We start from the raw sequence: 17,145 nt of genomic DNA, 5'->3' as shown, positions 1-17,145 counted from the left end.
AATAAAAATCAGGAGTATTCACCTAACCAGAAAAATTGGAAAAGCTTGTAAGTCCAGCGATCTGGCCTTCCTGGGCCCTTCCCACATGAGGTCAGTTCTCTGGAGCTGAGTAGATACTGTCCCTTATAGATGAGGTTTAAAGACTTTTCATGAGTTCACCATGGTCTCCACCAGGCCCATGACAATCATCTGCATTACCTGCTGGTAATGTAAATGCCTCTAGACATTTGAGTTTGCATCATTCTGACAATTAAACTTGCCTTCATTTATCTGTATGCTCTTAACGACTATATTTTTATTTCTTTTTTAAAGATTTTTATTTTTTTATTATGGTTGATTTACAGTGTTCTGTCAATTTCTGCTGTACAGCAAAGTGACCCAGTTGTTCCTATACATAAATATTCTTTTTCTCACATTATCCTCCATTGTGTTCTATCACAAGTGACTGGATATAGTTCCCTATGCTATACAGCAGGATCTCATTGCTTATGCCACTCCAAATGCAAATATTTCAAAGGTTAATTTCTTTTAATGGCTATAATTGCAGCATCTGGAAATTCCCAGGTGAGGGGTCAAATTGGAGCTGCACCTGACAACTTATGCCACAGCTGCAGCCACACCAGATTGCGCTGCGTCTGCAACCTACACCACAGCTCACAGCAATGCCAGATTCTTAACCCCCTGAGAAAGGCCAGGAGCTGAACACGAATCCTCATGGATCCTAGTCAGGTTTGTTACAACTGAGACATAACGGGAACTCCTCAAAGGTTAATTCTCAAATGGCAGTCTTATTTCCACATTTATTTTATTGTCACCCCCAAGTGACAAATTGCAAACACATTTGAGTTTGTAAGTCCTAGAAGATTACAGTGATAGAAGACTGAAGTGTAAAGCTCATAGCTTCAAGGAAGTGGGATACTCATAATCTTTCCTCAGGAAATGAGTGGTGCTGCTGGTTGCCCTTCTCTATTTTTAGCTCAAGAGTCTTCTCCCTGGGTGAAGAGTATGAGTGCTCTCATAGTCTATATTTTCGAATGGCTCCTCTAAAGAGTACCTACCCTGAAAGAAACATAACAGGAACTTTATATACGAAAGCAATAAAAATGGATGTTTTTGTTTTCAAATGTGTTTACCATGGAATTTCTTTAAGGAATAGGAGCTTATTTTTGACTTCAATATTACAGATTTTTAATAATTAGATACAAGATGATTTGCCATTTGTTGTGACTCCTAGGAACTATTAGCTTTTTATTTTTTCTTTAACTTTGATAAATAAAGAAAATGTCATTGGATTACTGATTGTAAAAATGGATTTGTTTCCTAAGGAAGCATTTTTTCCCCAATGAATAACCTGCCCCTTAATTCCTATTAATCTTCTAAATGAATTAGGATGAATTTATCAGCGATCTATTTGGGAAACAGATTTGCTTGAGAAAAGATAAATGTCAGTTGTGGATCTTTCTATATATCACAGGCCTGTACTGCCTCAAACTTGACTACTTTATACTTTGACTGATCTTTGGGGTGCAAGGTAAGAATATATTCTCTTCTCTCTGTTTCCATGGCATTTTTTTTTTTTTTGGTCTTTTTAGGGCTGCCAGGTTGAATTGGAGCTGTAGCCCCTGGCCTACACCACAGCCATAGCAATGTGGGATCTGAGCCACGTCAGTGACCTACACCACAGTTCATGGCAAAGTTGAATGCTTAACCCATTGAGTGAGGCCAGGGATTGAACCTGCATCCTCATGGATGCTAGTCAAATTCGTTTCCACTGAGCCATGACGGGAACTCCTATTTCCAACAGCATCTTGTGTGTATGTATGTATACATGTATATGTGTTTGTGTATGTATGTGTATAACATTTACTCCATGTTAGTTAAATTACCATTAAATTAAATAATGAATTAGCACAATCTCTAGTGTAGAAGTATTTCTCCATTTTATCATCATCATCATCTGCTTGCAAGTTTTTTCCTCAGTTAGAATCTATATTCTTGGAGTTCCCATTGTGGTTTAGCAGAAATGAATCTGACTAGTAACCATGAGGACACAGGTATGATCCCTGGCCTTGTTCAGTGGGTTAAGGATCCAAAATTGGCCTGAGTTGTAGTGTAGGTTGCAGACATGTCTCGGATCTGGCGTGGCTGTGGTGTAAGCCAGCAGCTACAGCTCTGATTTGACCTCTAGCTCTGGGAAACTCCATATGCACTGGGTGGGCCCCTAAAAAGACAAATATATATATATATATATATATATATATATATATTCTTGATTATATGAATTGCTTCATATATATGCCCCTGAACATAGTGTGGGGCATGTAGCAGGTACTCAGTAGTTGATGAACTAAATTGCCTATTGGAAATAGGAGTGTTTCTCAGATCTCCTCCAGGTATGCAATCTGACATTATTGTTGGGAATGCTGCAGGAATAATGACTGAAGAACATTTAATTTTCACTGTATTTTTGACTCAAGAAATAGGGATAAATAACTGAAAAAAAGTCTTAAACTAAAAAACCCCACAAATTTAAAAATAATGAATAGTGAAAGATATTGTAAACAGTGATAAAACAAACCACACACTGAAGGTTGACATCTGTAACTCACATTATGGACAAAGCAGTTGAACTGTAATATATAAAGACCTTCACCCCAAAAAGTAAAAGAAAAACAACCCAATAGGAAAAAGGCCAGTAATTAGATAAGATGCTCAACTTCAGTAATAATCAGAGAAAACAAAATTGAGACACTTAGATTCAGAGTTCCCATCATGGCACAGTGGAAACAAATCCAACTAGGAACCATGAGGTTGCTGGTTTGATCCCTGGCCTTGCTCAGTGGGTTGAGGATTCAGCATTGCCATGAGCTGTGGTGTAGGGTGCAGGCATGACGCGGATCTAGTGTGGCTGTGGCTGTGGCTGTGGCTGTGGCTGTGGACAGCAGCTACAGCTCCAATTAGACCCCTAAAAAGACAAAAGACCCCCCCCCAAAAAAAAGACACTTAGATTCTATACCAGTCACAAACAAAAGGCAAAAATGTCAGTCTATTATATCAAGATTCTTGATATTTTGGAGTCTGGAATATCAATACTATGGAGATTGTAAGAATCTGGTATAACAAAAGCCGTCATACATGGCTGATTGAATTGTAGATTAGTGTAATTATGTTGGGATGCAGTTTGGCCATTTCCAGTAAAGGTGCAGCTGTGCATATCCTATGACGGTACAATTCCATCCCCAGTTACCCATCTTTAGAGAAATTCTTGCACATGTACAAGAGTTAGAGTAGTTTTGGGAGTTCCCGTCATGGCTCGGTGGTTAACGAATCTGACTAGGAACCATGAGGTTGCGGGTTCCATTCCTGGCCTCGCTCAATGGGTTAAGAATCCAGTGTTGCCATGAGCTGTGGTGTAGGTTGCAGACTTGGCTCAGATCCCAAGTTGTGGCTCTGGCGTAGGCCAGCAGCTACAGCTCTGATTAGACCCCTAGCCTGGGAACTTCCATATGCTGCAGGTGTGGCGCTAGAAAAGACAAAAAGACAAAAGAAAAAAAAAGAATTAGAGTAGTTTAATAATAGGAATAAATTAATAACTAAAATATGATAAATCCACCAACCGGAAAATGGATACATGAGTTATAATACTATATAGCAGTTAAAAAGAATAATCTATGTGGAAGTACATAAAATCTCAAGCTAATGCTATGCACAAAAATAAAGTATCTATATACCATGATACTGTTTTATGAAGTTCAAAACATGCAAATCAATATCTTGTTTATGGATAAACACATTTAATAAAAATATAAAAAGATATATAGGAATGATAAAAGATAATTCTATAGAATCTTTATCTTAGGAGAGAAAGGAAGAAGATGAGCTAGGCAGGGATATATGGGGGCCTCAGCCATATCTGGAATGTTTTATTTCTTCTAGCAAATCTGAAGTAAATTTGGCATAATGTTAAGGTTTAAGAGGCAAGGATAGTAGAAGGAGAAAGTCAACAGTCTCTGTAGGAGGTTTACGTTATCAGGATATGTGGGCTTTGAAAATAAAATAGTACTAATCGCTGCTTGGCCATACACATCAGTGTGTCAGCACCATGTAAATGCCAATTCTGATGGGCTTTGCTAATAAACATCACAAGGACCTTGATTGCTGTCTCAGGTCTGAATGTCTTTAGATGGGTAAATTTTAAGGAGCGAATACAGTGGAAACCTAGGGAAATACAAATGCATAAGGTGGTACCTAAGACAATATGAAGATTCTTGAGGCCTAGATCAAGCTAAAAAAGCAACAAAAGTTTAGATTTTCTGTTAATTAGAAAAGCATTTGTGCCCAATTCAGACAGCAGAAGTTTTTCAGTGTGCTGATATCAAACCAATTCATTTACTCTGATCCAAGACTAAATTAATATAAAGCCTGTCATTGTAAGTATTGGGCTATTGATATATCGACAATTGAATAAATCCAAGCTGTATTTTTAGGAAGTCAGTAAAAGAGCTTTCAGGAGGCCAAGAAAAAACATCAAAGATTTTGGCCCATCTTACAAGGTACACTGGAGATTCTAATGTAGCTTTTTGTCTGTTCCTATCTCTCTGTCCTGTCTTTGTCTCTATCTTGGCATATGTTTTAGCCAGATTGAAAAATTAGATAATACATGAATTTGGACCAGTAGGGAATGGAAAAAGTGGGGCAGAGAGAACACTTCATTTCTGTTACATTGTTTTAAAAAACAAGTAAATAAGAGTAGTCCACTTACAGTGAGAATAACGTAGAACAAAAGGGAAATAAATTGTTATTTTAAAGAGTAGCGTTCTTACCAGATTCCCTAAGGAATACACACATTTATTTTCATTTTATGAGATATATTCAAGAGGTAATAAAGCAAAATGATTGGCCCTCTTTGTCCCACATTTTGTTTTTATTTCAAATCTCTTTGCCAGGCATAACCACTTGTCTGCAATTGGTGTGCAGCCATCCAGATCCTTTTCTAGACTTTGTATATAAAAATTTATGTACCCATCCCTGGGATAATATATTTTTCTGCAACATGTTATTTCCATTTAACATCTTTTAGGGAGCTTTGGTATCTAGCTAGCCTGTTTTTTTTTTTTTATTAGCTGCATAATATCCTTTAGTATAGTTAACTCATTATTTAGTTAACCCTTCTACTATTCATGGCCCATTGTGCAGTTTCCTGTTTTTCACTACACACAAAAAAAAATTGTAGTGAATATTCTAGTGCATCCATCATTACAGCAGAGGGCAGATGAGACTTAGCAACTGGCCAGATCTAGGAACTGCAATACTGTTGTCCAGAATCTGCCTTTCTCATCATTGACTTTGTTTTATTCTTGGTTGGCCTCATGTTCAGGCAATCTTACTTCATGTGGTAGCAAATATGTCAATGAGCAGTTCTAGGCTTATGTTCTACAAATTCAACCAGCCTCTCTCACAATATCAGCATAAGCATAGGGATCAGCTCACATTGGACCTGCGTGGTTCATGGGCCCATCCTTGACCCTAACACTACAGCTCTGTGGATATTTTACCCTAATTGGTCAGGCCTTGGTCACCTGGCTACTTCTGGGGCCACGGCAGCATGATGTAAAGCACATGGACTGAGAGTGAGGGAAGAGTGTGTGATTTGCTAGATAAAAATTAGGATTACGATACCAGAAGGAGGAGGCACATATGCCGCTCAAGCAAATATATTGTCCCTACAGATGTCTTACAGATAATTTATGTTTTTGTGAGGAAATAAATAGATATACCAAGGGTATACAGATTTATGTCATAAGGAGCAAAGTGTTCTTATCCAAGTATCTTTCCAAGTTTTTGCTAGAGTAGTGTAACAAGTCTGTTGTTTATATATAATATTGTTTATGAAAAGAAAGTATGTTACTGATTACGGACTATTAACATGAGAAAGATAATTTTTCCATTCAGGAAAGTGTTACCCAATGGATTTGCTAAACACTCAATGATAATGACAGATCATACCAATGACATGATAGCTACCTAGTCTTACACATTTCTTAGTACTCTAGTATTTGCCAATCTACAGTACAAATGCTATGTCTTATTTATTCATTTATTAAAGTGTTTATTAAATACTGCTATGGACTGATCCCCATGCCAGGGGCTGGATATAAAGTATTAACTACAATAAGATCCCTTTCCTCAGGTTTCTTACATTCTTATTAAGGGCCACAGACTATAGATAAATAAATGAATGAAGAAGAGAAGTCCAAGCTGTGATGCCTGGACTATGAAGGAAATACAAAGGCTCATGAGATGAAAAGTCACCGGAGAGACTCATTTCAGATGAGATGGTAAGGGAAGCCCTCTCTGAGGAGAGAACATTTGCAACCTGAAGACTGAAAATGAATCCTAAACTCTAGGCCAATGTTGTGCAATATGGTAGCCGCTAGCCATGTACGGCCATTGAGTATGCAATTGTAACTAATTCAAATTGAAATGTACCCTAAATGTAAAATATACATTAGCTCTCCAATAAGCACAAAAAATATAAAATATTTAATTAATTTTATATTGATTATAGGTGGAAATGATAATTTTTAGGCATGTTAGGATAAACATTATTTAAAATTGTTTACATTTTTCTTTTTCCTTTTTTTTAATGTGAACATTGAGATGTTTAGAATACCATGTGAGGCTCACCTCATCTTTCTACTGAACGGTCCTGGTCTAGATAGTTTCAGGCTATTTACTATGACTGACATGTGTTTTGTCATCTTTTTGTTTTTGATGATGGTGATGGCGATTGAATTTATGTAGTAGATTTTTCTCCAAGGAGCTGAGTCTATGATATATTGACTGAGACGTCCAAATATAATAATGTCATGTGTGATCAAGCTTAATACAGCTCAGAGTTAAGAGGTATTGGGTGGCGGAAAAAGCACAGAAAACTGCCTCATTTACTAGAGGCGTTGTGTCATTAGTCATGTTCCTTTAGAAAGGCTTACAGAACAGATAAAGAGGGCTCTGAGCTGGAGAGGTAGGCAGAGCTAGCTTCACAGGTAATGACAGCGTAGGACAGGATTTCTGTGGGAATCAGCGACAGCAAACCTCAAAGATCTCTTTCCATAATCTACTTAGTGAAGAAGATTCTATTGTTTTGTGCCATTGCCACCTCTTGCATGTTAAAATGGTTTTATCCTACACTGTTTGCCCTGATGGAATATTGGTAACTTTAGGGTGCCTCTTTTTTATCTCTGTCGGAGGGATGTGGACAAGTTCACTCCATTTAATAACATTGCATTAATTCACGGCACAGAGCAAGCAGAGGAGTTTTTCTTTGTGCCACGTTATGACTCGAATTTCTGCTTGCAGCTTTGCCACAGGGAGGAAGTTAATGACTAAAAAATGCACGTCTGCTTTGGCAGGTGAAAATCTTCAGTGTTAGTTTGTAAACATTTTAGGCCCCCAAATGGGATATTTGTTATGTAATCTAACAGTTTTGCAAGGGAAAACTCTATCCCTACTGGTTTGAGAGGGAGTTGAGTCATATCCTGTGAATGTGAAGCAATGGTATTTAAACATCACGGGTTCCTCTTACTTTCATTCTAAGTGGCTGCAGTTCAGAGCAGCAAGTGCTCTCTGTGAAGAGGCTGCTACTCGCCCTGGGAGAACAGCTTCTCTTGCCGGGGCTTCAGTCAAGAAAGCCAGGGCTGAGGATGCAGTTCTATAACTGGAGTGAAAGATGTTTTGTTTCTTTCTAATCAACTATGCTAGATAGCTGCAAGCTGAAAAGTGCCTGTAATTTGCCAGTTATTTATAATAAGGTAAGTGTCCTATTTTGGTGTACTGATTGTATTGTGGCAGCCTTGAATTAATGTGGAAGTTGGATTATATGATCCTGACCCAGAAAATGCCTCCTCGCAGGGTAGTAGTGAATTCTCATGCAAGTAGTTTTATTTTTTTATTTATCTGCTTTTTTTGTTAAAGTATAGTTGATATACAGTGTTGTACCAATTTCTAATGTACAGCAAAGTGACCCAGTCATATACATATAATATATATGCATATATGTGTGTGTATATATATATATATATACACATTCTTTTTGTCATATTATCTTTCATCGTGTCCTATCCCAAGACAAGTAATTTTAAATTTATGATACAGTCTGTTTGTGAGATGCTTGATTTAATAGATTGATATTGCTTGTGTGATCGTTTTGAATGAAAAATAAAGTGCCTGAGGTGTGGAAACACTGTAATAGCTTATATTGTTTTAGTTTTTTTTTTTTAAGAAATAAGTAGTGCTCTTCTTTTTGCTACTCTGTTATCTTGGCTAAAAGTGAAATGTGCATAAAATTCATATGATTACGCTTGGATTTTATTCTAAATAATTGTAACTCAACAACTATATGTCTCCATTAAAAACAAAAAGTGGTCTTAATAATTTTAGAAAGTTGAAAAGTAGCGAGCCTCTTGCCCTTTCGTATTTGGTTTTTTGTTTAAGTGAAAGCCCATCATATATTAAACTTCTTACTGATTTGCTTCAAAATGCATATGAGTTTATCACAAGTCCAGTTCCTCAGCTGTTGTCAGAGACACTCATGTAAATTGTATGGATGGAGAAATCTGTGGACAGAGTAGTGAATAGGAAGTTTACTTTTCAAATCCTTGAAGCTTGCTGGGGAAAGGTTGAGGTAGAATATGTGAATGTTGTCCTGGCTTTTTATTGATTAAAGAAATGACATCAATCAGAGTTAAAGGTGTGCCTGATGTCACATCACTTTGAACACTCATATTTAAGGCTTTTGAATTCTTTTGAGGTAGGAAATGTTAGTTTGATTTTGAGAGCTATGCTGTGAATTTCTGAGACATTGATGAATTGAGGGGATTTTGTATGTTTAATGACAGTTGGCATTAGAATACTTTATCTTCTTAATTGACCCACTATCATGCTTAGAAATTGTTTCATTTCAATTCAAAATTATACTCATTACAAAATTGCCAGATTTTAACTACAGTATGGAAATTACTTTCCATTATATATATATTCAGTAACTCAAGTTTTTGCAGACTGAAGGGAAGGCATATAGTTTTCCTCTTCCTTGAAGGGAACATTAAAATTTGTTCAACTTCCAAACGTATTTGAAGGCAGTGTTCTGTATTAGAGAAGAAAAACTTTAAAGAAAATGACTTAGCATTCTGAGAGCCTTTGGGATCTTGTGTAGCAAAAAGGCACATACCCCAAAATATGAGAATACAAGATGTTATAAATAGAACATCCTTATGCTTGATATGTATCAAACTCTGCTTTTTTGCCTGAGCAGGGGAGGAGCTATTCTGGCTGGTTAAGTGTTCTGCTTGAGACTTTTTCCTTATACTATATGTGAATTATTAAATGTCAATAAAAAGGTAGAGTGTAATATATCTTCATCAAGACAAAACCATGTCTTAGTGTAATTTGTTCTGTTTCAGATTAATTATGAATTAAAAATAGCCATCCAAATGGTTGTTACGAATGACAGCTCAGACTGATAAAGTGTTGTAAAACCAAGTTTTTATAATATGCTCTGTGTCAAATACAGACAATTATTTATGACATTGTACAGCCAGCTGGTAATTATCTGATTAGGTTTTTGTTTCTCCCCCTACCTCCCTGTGTTTCCCATCCTTTGGTTATTTTCCTGCTTTGCACTTCCAGAAGGTGTAGATAATGGCCTGAGAGAGGGAAGGAAAGTGAGCAAATGCAAATACTGTACTGTTTCTGTTTCTCATCTCTCATAATGGTTTTGATGAAGAAAGAGGTCAGAAAGAGGTTAGATACAATGGCAAAAATAAGTCTAGATAACCTTTTAGATTTCAATTATTCAGGAAATCCTTTGACCTCTGAGGTGAAGAATAATTGGAAGATTTTTGGGACAACCTTATCTTTCTTAGAAAATTGTTGCTAAGGTGAAATATCACATCTGTTGTGGTGTTTTATTAATTGTAAAGTTTTCTACATATTTTTGAGAAATTGTTTGTGTGTCCTGAAGTAAAAGTGCTGACAAGGCATCGGAGATACTCAGAATTCCACTCTGGATTCAGAATACTTCTTTTTAGTAGTGAGGGGCTCTGTTTCCTCCTTTTTGTAAAATATTTTACTTGTTAATTTCCAGCTTATATAAAAATATTATGCCAAGGTAAGCTCCAAAAATAAAAATGAAAATCCCATTCTACTTAAGCCTCAGTGCTGTTTGATAATTTCAAATAGCTGGAGAAACTGATCCTCACTCAAAATATATTTATCGGGTTGCAATTACATTTTATTTTTAACCTAAAATCTACAGGCTTTTCCACAATTAGGGGCTGCAGCAGCAGAAGCACATAACATGACATTTTTTTCCTTTTTAAATACTTTAAGTAAGGTTTTGAAGGGTTCGTGTTGAGGAATGACAGAATAGGAAGAAATTGTTTTACTGAATACTTGTTCTGACACCTGAAGACTAAATCTTTCTGGGTTATACTTTAGATCCTAGGGTCTCTTGTGAATCCCACTGGATATCAGAAGCAGCATACTCATTGGGAAAAATAAGTAGCGATAAATCGCCCACCTACTTCTGCAAATCAGTTATGAGGATCACATGAGAGTGTTGTGTGAGAGTGCTTATGAACTGCACAGAGCTTACAAATAGCATTATCACAAGGTAAAAGATACAGAATTGTAGGCTTGGAAGGGAGTTAGTGGTCATCTCTCACCTTCTCATTTTATTTTATTTTTTTTATTATTATTATAATTTTTTTGTCTTTTTCAGGTCGGCACCTGCGGCATATGGAGGTTCCCAGGCTAGGCATCTAATTGAAGCTGTTGCTGCCAGCCTATGCCATAGGCTTCCAAGCCTACAATTCTCTTTGGATCTAGTTTAATGGAACATGGATTTGTGGAGTGATTATCAAACTGTAGCATCTAACTCTTGCTATCTCTTAGCTACTGCTACTGTTGAAGAGTCCAAGTCCTTATTTCGGGGAATTGAATCATAATTATAAACGTGCATAATGAATGGTAGCTTTTAAAATTGTAGGTAGTACAGTAGATTATTTTCATGTTTGTTGAAAATGGTTAGAGGCATTCCTGTTGAGTCTCAGAAGGTTAAGAACCTGACATAGTCTCAGTGAGGATGTGAGTTCGATTCCTGGCCTCGCTTAGTGGGTTAAAGATTTGGCATTGCTGAAAGCTGGCCTAGGTTGCAGATGCAGGTTGGATATGGTGTTGCTAATGGCTGTGGCGTAGGCCTACAGCTGCAGGTCCAATTTAACTCCTGGCTCTTGAACTTCCATATGCCGTGTGTGCAGCTGGAAAAAAAAAAAAAAATGTTTGCAAAAAAGAGATTCCCTAAAAGCTTACCCTTTAAAAGAGATTAGGAAAATTTAAATAGCAAAGGAGCATCCAACCACTTCTGTTAGAATTGATCTGGCTATTTTATATTTACAGAATACTGCGAGATATGAGATGGGTGAAAGATGACTTCATATTCACAAAAGTTAATGGCATATATCCTACTATACTAATGAACACATTAGGTTCAAAAAGAAAAATTTTCTTTAAATCCCCTTAACACTAACATTAGAGACACGTTAATTAAAAGGATTTTTGTGTTAGTGATATTAATAAAGGTTATATTTTACTCCTAAGAACTCAAAATATGGTCACCATTTCCTTTAATTAAAAAACATAATTCTTGTGAAAGGTATATACTACCTTCGTTTCCTGTGCTCCAGCTTATAGCTTCAATAAGTAAGTGGAATTTAACATCATTCTATCTTATGAACACATCTAACCCTGATTTCAAATAAAATTCATGTTTGCTTTGATTCAAGAACTACATTGCAAGATAAAGGAAAACATGTGAGATAAATAGGTAAGAATCTTTAAAAATGTTGCTGAACTAAGTGTAGTGGGGTAGTATGTGGTCTCAGAGACAGAGCCCTAGGCTGTTAGGAGTGTGATGAAAGGAAGCACTGTTTCTTCTTCTTCTTCTTTCTTTTGCTTTTTAGGGCCAAACCTGCAACATATAGAGGTTCCCAGGCTAGGGGTGAAATTGGAGCTGAAGCTGCTGGCCTATACCACAGCCACAGCAACGTGGGATCCAAGCCACCTCTGCCACCTATACCACAGCTCATAGCAACACCGGATTTATAATCCAACGAGCAAGGCCAGGGATTGAGCCTGTGTCCTCATGGATACTAGGCAGATTCGTTTCCACTGCGCCACAATGGGAACTCTCATGAAGCAGTCTTTCTTTGTACTCTTGAGCCCTCCTGTGGTTTTGGAGGTGACAGGGAAGCCCTTGTCTTTTTTTTTGATTCTGTTTTCTTGGTTACAGACTTGAGAAACCACTTTAGTGCTAGATGACAATTCTACACATTCTGTAGATGCTTGGTAAATGTGGGTTAATGATCCTATGAAAATCAAGGTGAATGGATCACTTTCATCTCTGTCACAGAGTCCATAGATTTGCCCTTGTCATAAGTGTCAAGTTTTTCATGAACATCCCCTTGAGAGAAACCCAAGTGAAAAGGCTTTGGAGATGGTTTGTTGGGGTTTAATTCCGTCTTAAATTAGTAGAGATATTTGAATTAGTCACTTGGTCTCCTTTGAGTCATTTCACTAGTGGGATGGATTAGTAATATTTATTCATGGCAATTTACAGCATACCCAAATATAACAAATCAAGTTCCAAATCCCTTACTCCATGAATGTTTCTCTCCAAGATGAAAATAATAATAATGGCTAACATGTAAGTCAGGCTGTACAATAGCTTTTGATGAGCTAGTTTATTTCTTAAAACTACCTTATAAGATGCGGGCACTATTACTGTTGATCCTTTTTCACAGAGAAGAAACGAAAGTATCCATTAAGTGGCTTATCCCAACATCACACAAGTGGTAGTGGAATGATCAGAGTTGAACCTAGTCGGTCTGGCTTCAGAGCCAAGATTCTTAGCTACATTCTTTGTTGGCTCCAGTTAGAATCCCTTGATCCCAGTAATATTAAGTGACTGCTATAAAGTGCTACAGAGAGGAAAATAAATCTTTTAAATGTTACTACATTTAATCATTTTGATGACTCCAACACTCTCATTTGTGGTGAAACCCAGGCCTTTATGAACCAGAAATAAACTGAAGTTCCTTGGGAATTCATCTAAGTTGAGGCTAGTAATAATACAAAATGCATCTGGAATGAGTGGACGTAAGTGAGTGTTCTCCCAAGTGGTCATAGTCTTTGGTGATGTGCAAAGATTGCCTTTTTTATTTGAGAGAGAGAAAGCAAAACAGCTTTTGAAACAGGACCAGGGAAGCTTGTGGGGAATTTTTGTGTTTTGAGGAAGGATTATGTCATGTCCCTTTTATGAGTACAGTCCTGATGACTGTCGGTATTTGGAGGAAGGAGCATATTGAATGAGAGGTAGGAGTTTATGTCCTACCAACTAGATCCATTTTGATCTGCCTTCTCTAGAGATTCTACAAATTGTGCTTGAAATTTTCGGGGAATTTTCAAACCTTCATGTTTCTCCACATGTCACAAACAAGAACTTGCTTCATGATGTTTTGTATCTTAATGGCTAGCACAGTGCCTGATACATAGTACACCCTCAGCAAGGCTTCCTGGCAAGTTGACTGGATGGATGGATGGATAGATGCATGGAAAAACTGAGGCATATCCTGATTTGCTCAAATCCTAACTCATGTACCTGAGACTGTATTGCGATCAGAGTGTTACTGAGCTTGTGGGCACAAGAGAATGAAGTGTGAGATGTAAAACACTTTACCTCAATTCATCTCGTACTTCCTCGTCTGATGGTTTTCACTGTCAAACTGACACACCTATTTAAGCCTTTTCTTGCCACAAGCTTTTCTAATTTCCTGTTAGAGATACTTTAGTTGCACAGGGGAACCATAATTGCTTGACTTCCTTGATTCAAAAGCTAAATATATGCACATCTATACATATAAAATTTATATACATTATACATATGCAGAGACAGAAATAATAAAATTAAAAGGTTAAAATAAGTTTGAATAGCTAAATTAATGGGAATTGTCAAAGATTGACTATTTTAAAATTTATCATAGAAAAAATCAAAATGCAGTAGAAACAGTTGAGGCAGCATACCAAAGAAAAAAAAGGTCTTTTTTAAAAAAATAATTTTAGGCGTTTGCATTGTGCCTCAGTAGGTTAAGAACCCGACATAGTCTCCTTGAGGATGCAGGTTCAATCCCTGCCCTTGCTCAGTGTGTTAAGGATCCAGAGTTGCCACAAGTTATGGTTTAGGTCACAGATACAGCTTGAATTCAGCATTGCTGTGGCTGTGACATAGACCTTAGCTACAGCTCCGATTAAACCCCTAGCCTGGGAACTTCCATTTACAATGGGTGTCGCTATAAAATTAAAATTAAAAAAATAGTAATAACTTTAAATGCTTATTTAAAAAAATATACACTTCTTTCAATTTTGGAAGAGAAGCTTTGTTTTTCCACAAAATTTCATTAGAGAGTTCACATAAGAGGTCTGGGAACCAGGAGTTCCAGTCCTGGCTCAGCAGTTAATGAACCTGAATAGCAACCATGAGTACATGGGTTTGATCTCTGGCCTCGCTCAGTGGGTGTGGGTTAAGGATCTGGCGTTGCTGTGAGCTGTGGTGTAGGTTGCAGATGTGGCTTGGATCCCACGTTGCCATGGCTGTGGTGTAGGCCGGTGGTTACAGCTCTGATTGGACCCCTAGCCTGGGAACCTCCATATGCCACAGCTGTGGCCCTAAAAAAACAAAAAGACCAAAAAAAAAAAAGAGGTCTGGGAACCAAAATTTATTTGGCATATTATGGATGGTTTTCAGAACAAGGATGGTGACTAAGGGTATTAAGGTAGTTATTGTTTCAAGTTTTCCAACTTGAGAGAGCACAGAGAAAACTTGCCTGTAAAAACATTTGGTCAAAAATAAAATGTATGTAAGTTTTAGACAATGGAAGCAACTCTATTGCAAAAAGTACACATTTGGCCTTGACCCAAAGCAATCATTAAAAACAAAATACAAAAAAAGAAAAGAAAAAATCCCAGTCAGCACATTATTGGATAGTTTTTTTTCCCCATGGTCCTAAACACAATAGCATAATGTTCATTTTTCAAAGATGTTCTATTTTTTGTTGTGCAGGTACCTGGGGTTTTTTGAAATGCATTTGATTCCTGTGGCTCACTGTTTTACGGAGGTGGTTTTACTATCTTAGAAATAGCATGTTCCAAATCACCAATCAGTAGAAAGAGTTACCCTGGCCAACAGTAGACCTGAATTCTCCATTGTACAGCCTGGCTTTCAGTTTCAACACCCCTCCAATGAAGGATTCACCCTGTAGCCCCTTTCACACTTTCCAAATATTAGAAATTATTTTAGGATAGGATTCTTATCTTATTAATTTTTTTTCATTTTCAATTCAGTGGTTGTTGTGAATATTGAAATCAGTTCTGAAACAATGACTTCCAGGTTTATGTAGCAGCTTTGCTAGAAAGCTTTTTTTGCTAAGCCCATACCTGGAGTTTGAGATGTGTTCATTCTATAGATAGATAGAAGAAAAGAAGAATGATAGGAGGATGGATGGGTGGATGAATATCTCTCGGAAACTGTGTATTCTAAATGTGTAATTACAAAGAATCATTAATACATCAGACATAAGAAGGCTTTGTAGCCTTATTACCTGTTCTAAATCATTGATAAATGTCACAGTACATTAATATTCAAGAGTTTTTGAAAACTATTTGAAATTTCACAGATGTGCAGATTACTACTAGGAAGCCATTGACAGCAACAGGAATATGACTTCTCACACTTGCTTTCAAGAGACAGTATTAAAGTGGTTATTGCTTCAAGTTTTCCAAGGGAGTGAAAAAACAGAAAATTTTCCTGTAAAAATATTTGATTGAACACAACTAAATAGGGTAAAAAAAAATGTAAGTCTGAGACAACAGAAACAAATCTATTGGAAAAATAGATTTGTCCTTGGATCCCATGTGGCAGATGCTTTACAACAAGGAGCAGAAGTACCATTTGGGTGATTTTTATATATCCAGCACTAATATAATTTTATCAGACATCAACTAAGGTCTGAAAACCATAGGAAAAGTATAAAATACTTTTCTTGTTGTATCCTGACCTCCTTCTAATTGTGTCTATTATTTTTTCCTATGTTTCCATGAAAGATTGCTAGTACATTTTACTATTTTTATTTAAGTATATTTGATTTATAATGTTGCATTAATTTCTGCTGTATAGCATGTTGACTGAGATATACACACACATACATATTCTTTTTCATATTCCTTTCTGTTTTGGTCTATTACATAACACTGAATGTAATTCCATATTCCAAGGTCAAGTAGGACCTTGTTGTTTAACCATCCTATACATAATAGTTTGCCTTTGCTAATCCCTTCTATCCCACACCCGCTCCCCATCCCCTTTGGCAACCATAAATCTGTTCTCTATGTCTGTGAGTCTGTTTCATAGAAATATTGATTTGTGTCATATTTTAGATTCCATGTATAAATCACATCATATGGTGTTAGTCTTTTTCTTTCTGACTTACTTTGCTTAGTACAGTAATCTCTAGGTCCATCCATATTGCTGCAAATGCCATTATTTCATTCTTTTTTATGGCTGAGTAATATTTTATTGGATATATATACCATATCTTTTTTATCCATTCACCTCTTGATGGACATTTAGGTTGGTTCCATGTCTTGGTCATTATAAATAGTGCTGCAGTGAACATAGGGGTACATATATCTTTTCAAATTATAGTTTTGTCTGGGGGTATGCCCGGGAATGAGATTGCTGGATCATATGGTAACTCTATTTTTTTGAGGAACCTCCATACTATTTTCCAGTGTCTGCACCAATTTACATTCCCACTATCAGTGTCAGATGGTTCCCTTTTCTCCACACCCTCTCTAGCATTTGTTATTTGTAGACTTATAATAATGGCCATTCTGACCTGTGTGAGGTAATACCTCATTGTAGTTTTGATTCGCATTTCTCTAGTGGTTATCAACGATGTGTATCTTTTCATGTGCCCACTGACCATCTATCTGTCTGTCTTTGGAGAAATGTCTATTTAGACTTTCTACCCA

The 17,145-nt window shown here is 36.8% G+C and overlaps 1 protein-coding gene across 41 annotated transcripts in view; it reads left to right on the top strand.

The window, feature by feature from the left end:
- MCTP1 (multiple C2 and transmembrane domain containing 1) overlaps positions 1 to 17,145 on the top strand; it is a 537,796-nt gene that overhangs the window by 170,085 nt on the left and 350,566 nt on the right. For 16 of the 41 annotated variants that reach the window (XR_014838301.1, XR_014838299.1, XR_014838297.1 and 13 more), the window contains exon 1: positions 7,629 to 7,811. The exons of the other annotated variants lie outside the window; for them this stretch is intronic. Coding sequence is in view for 10 of the 16 variants with exons in the window: in XM_085014051.1 (XP_084870177.1) it covers positions 7,755 to 7,811 (57 nt within the window). In the remaining 6 variants the exon portion in view is untranslated. Of the gene's footprint in view, positions 1 to 7,628; positions 7,812 to 17,145 lie in introns of those variants that run through there. 41 annotated transcript variants of the gene reach the window in all.

Source organism: Sus scrofa, chromosome 2 (assembly GCF_054392235.1).
Source record: "Sus scrofa isolate SSC_HxYL_T2T_F1_AM1 chromosome 2, Sscrofa_HxYL_maternal_Yorkshire_Landrace_v2.0, whole genome shotgun sequence".
Lineage (NCBI taxonomy): Eukaryota > Metazoa > Chordata > Mammalia > Artiodactyla > Suidae > Sus > Sus scrofa.
This window is presented reverse-complemented; position numbering and strand designations above follow the sequence as displayed.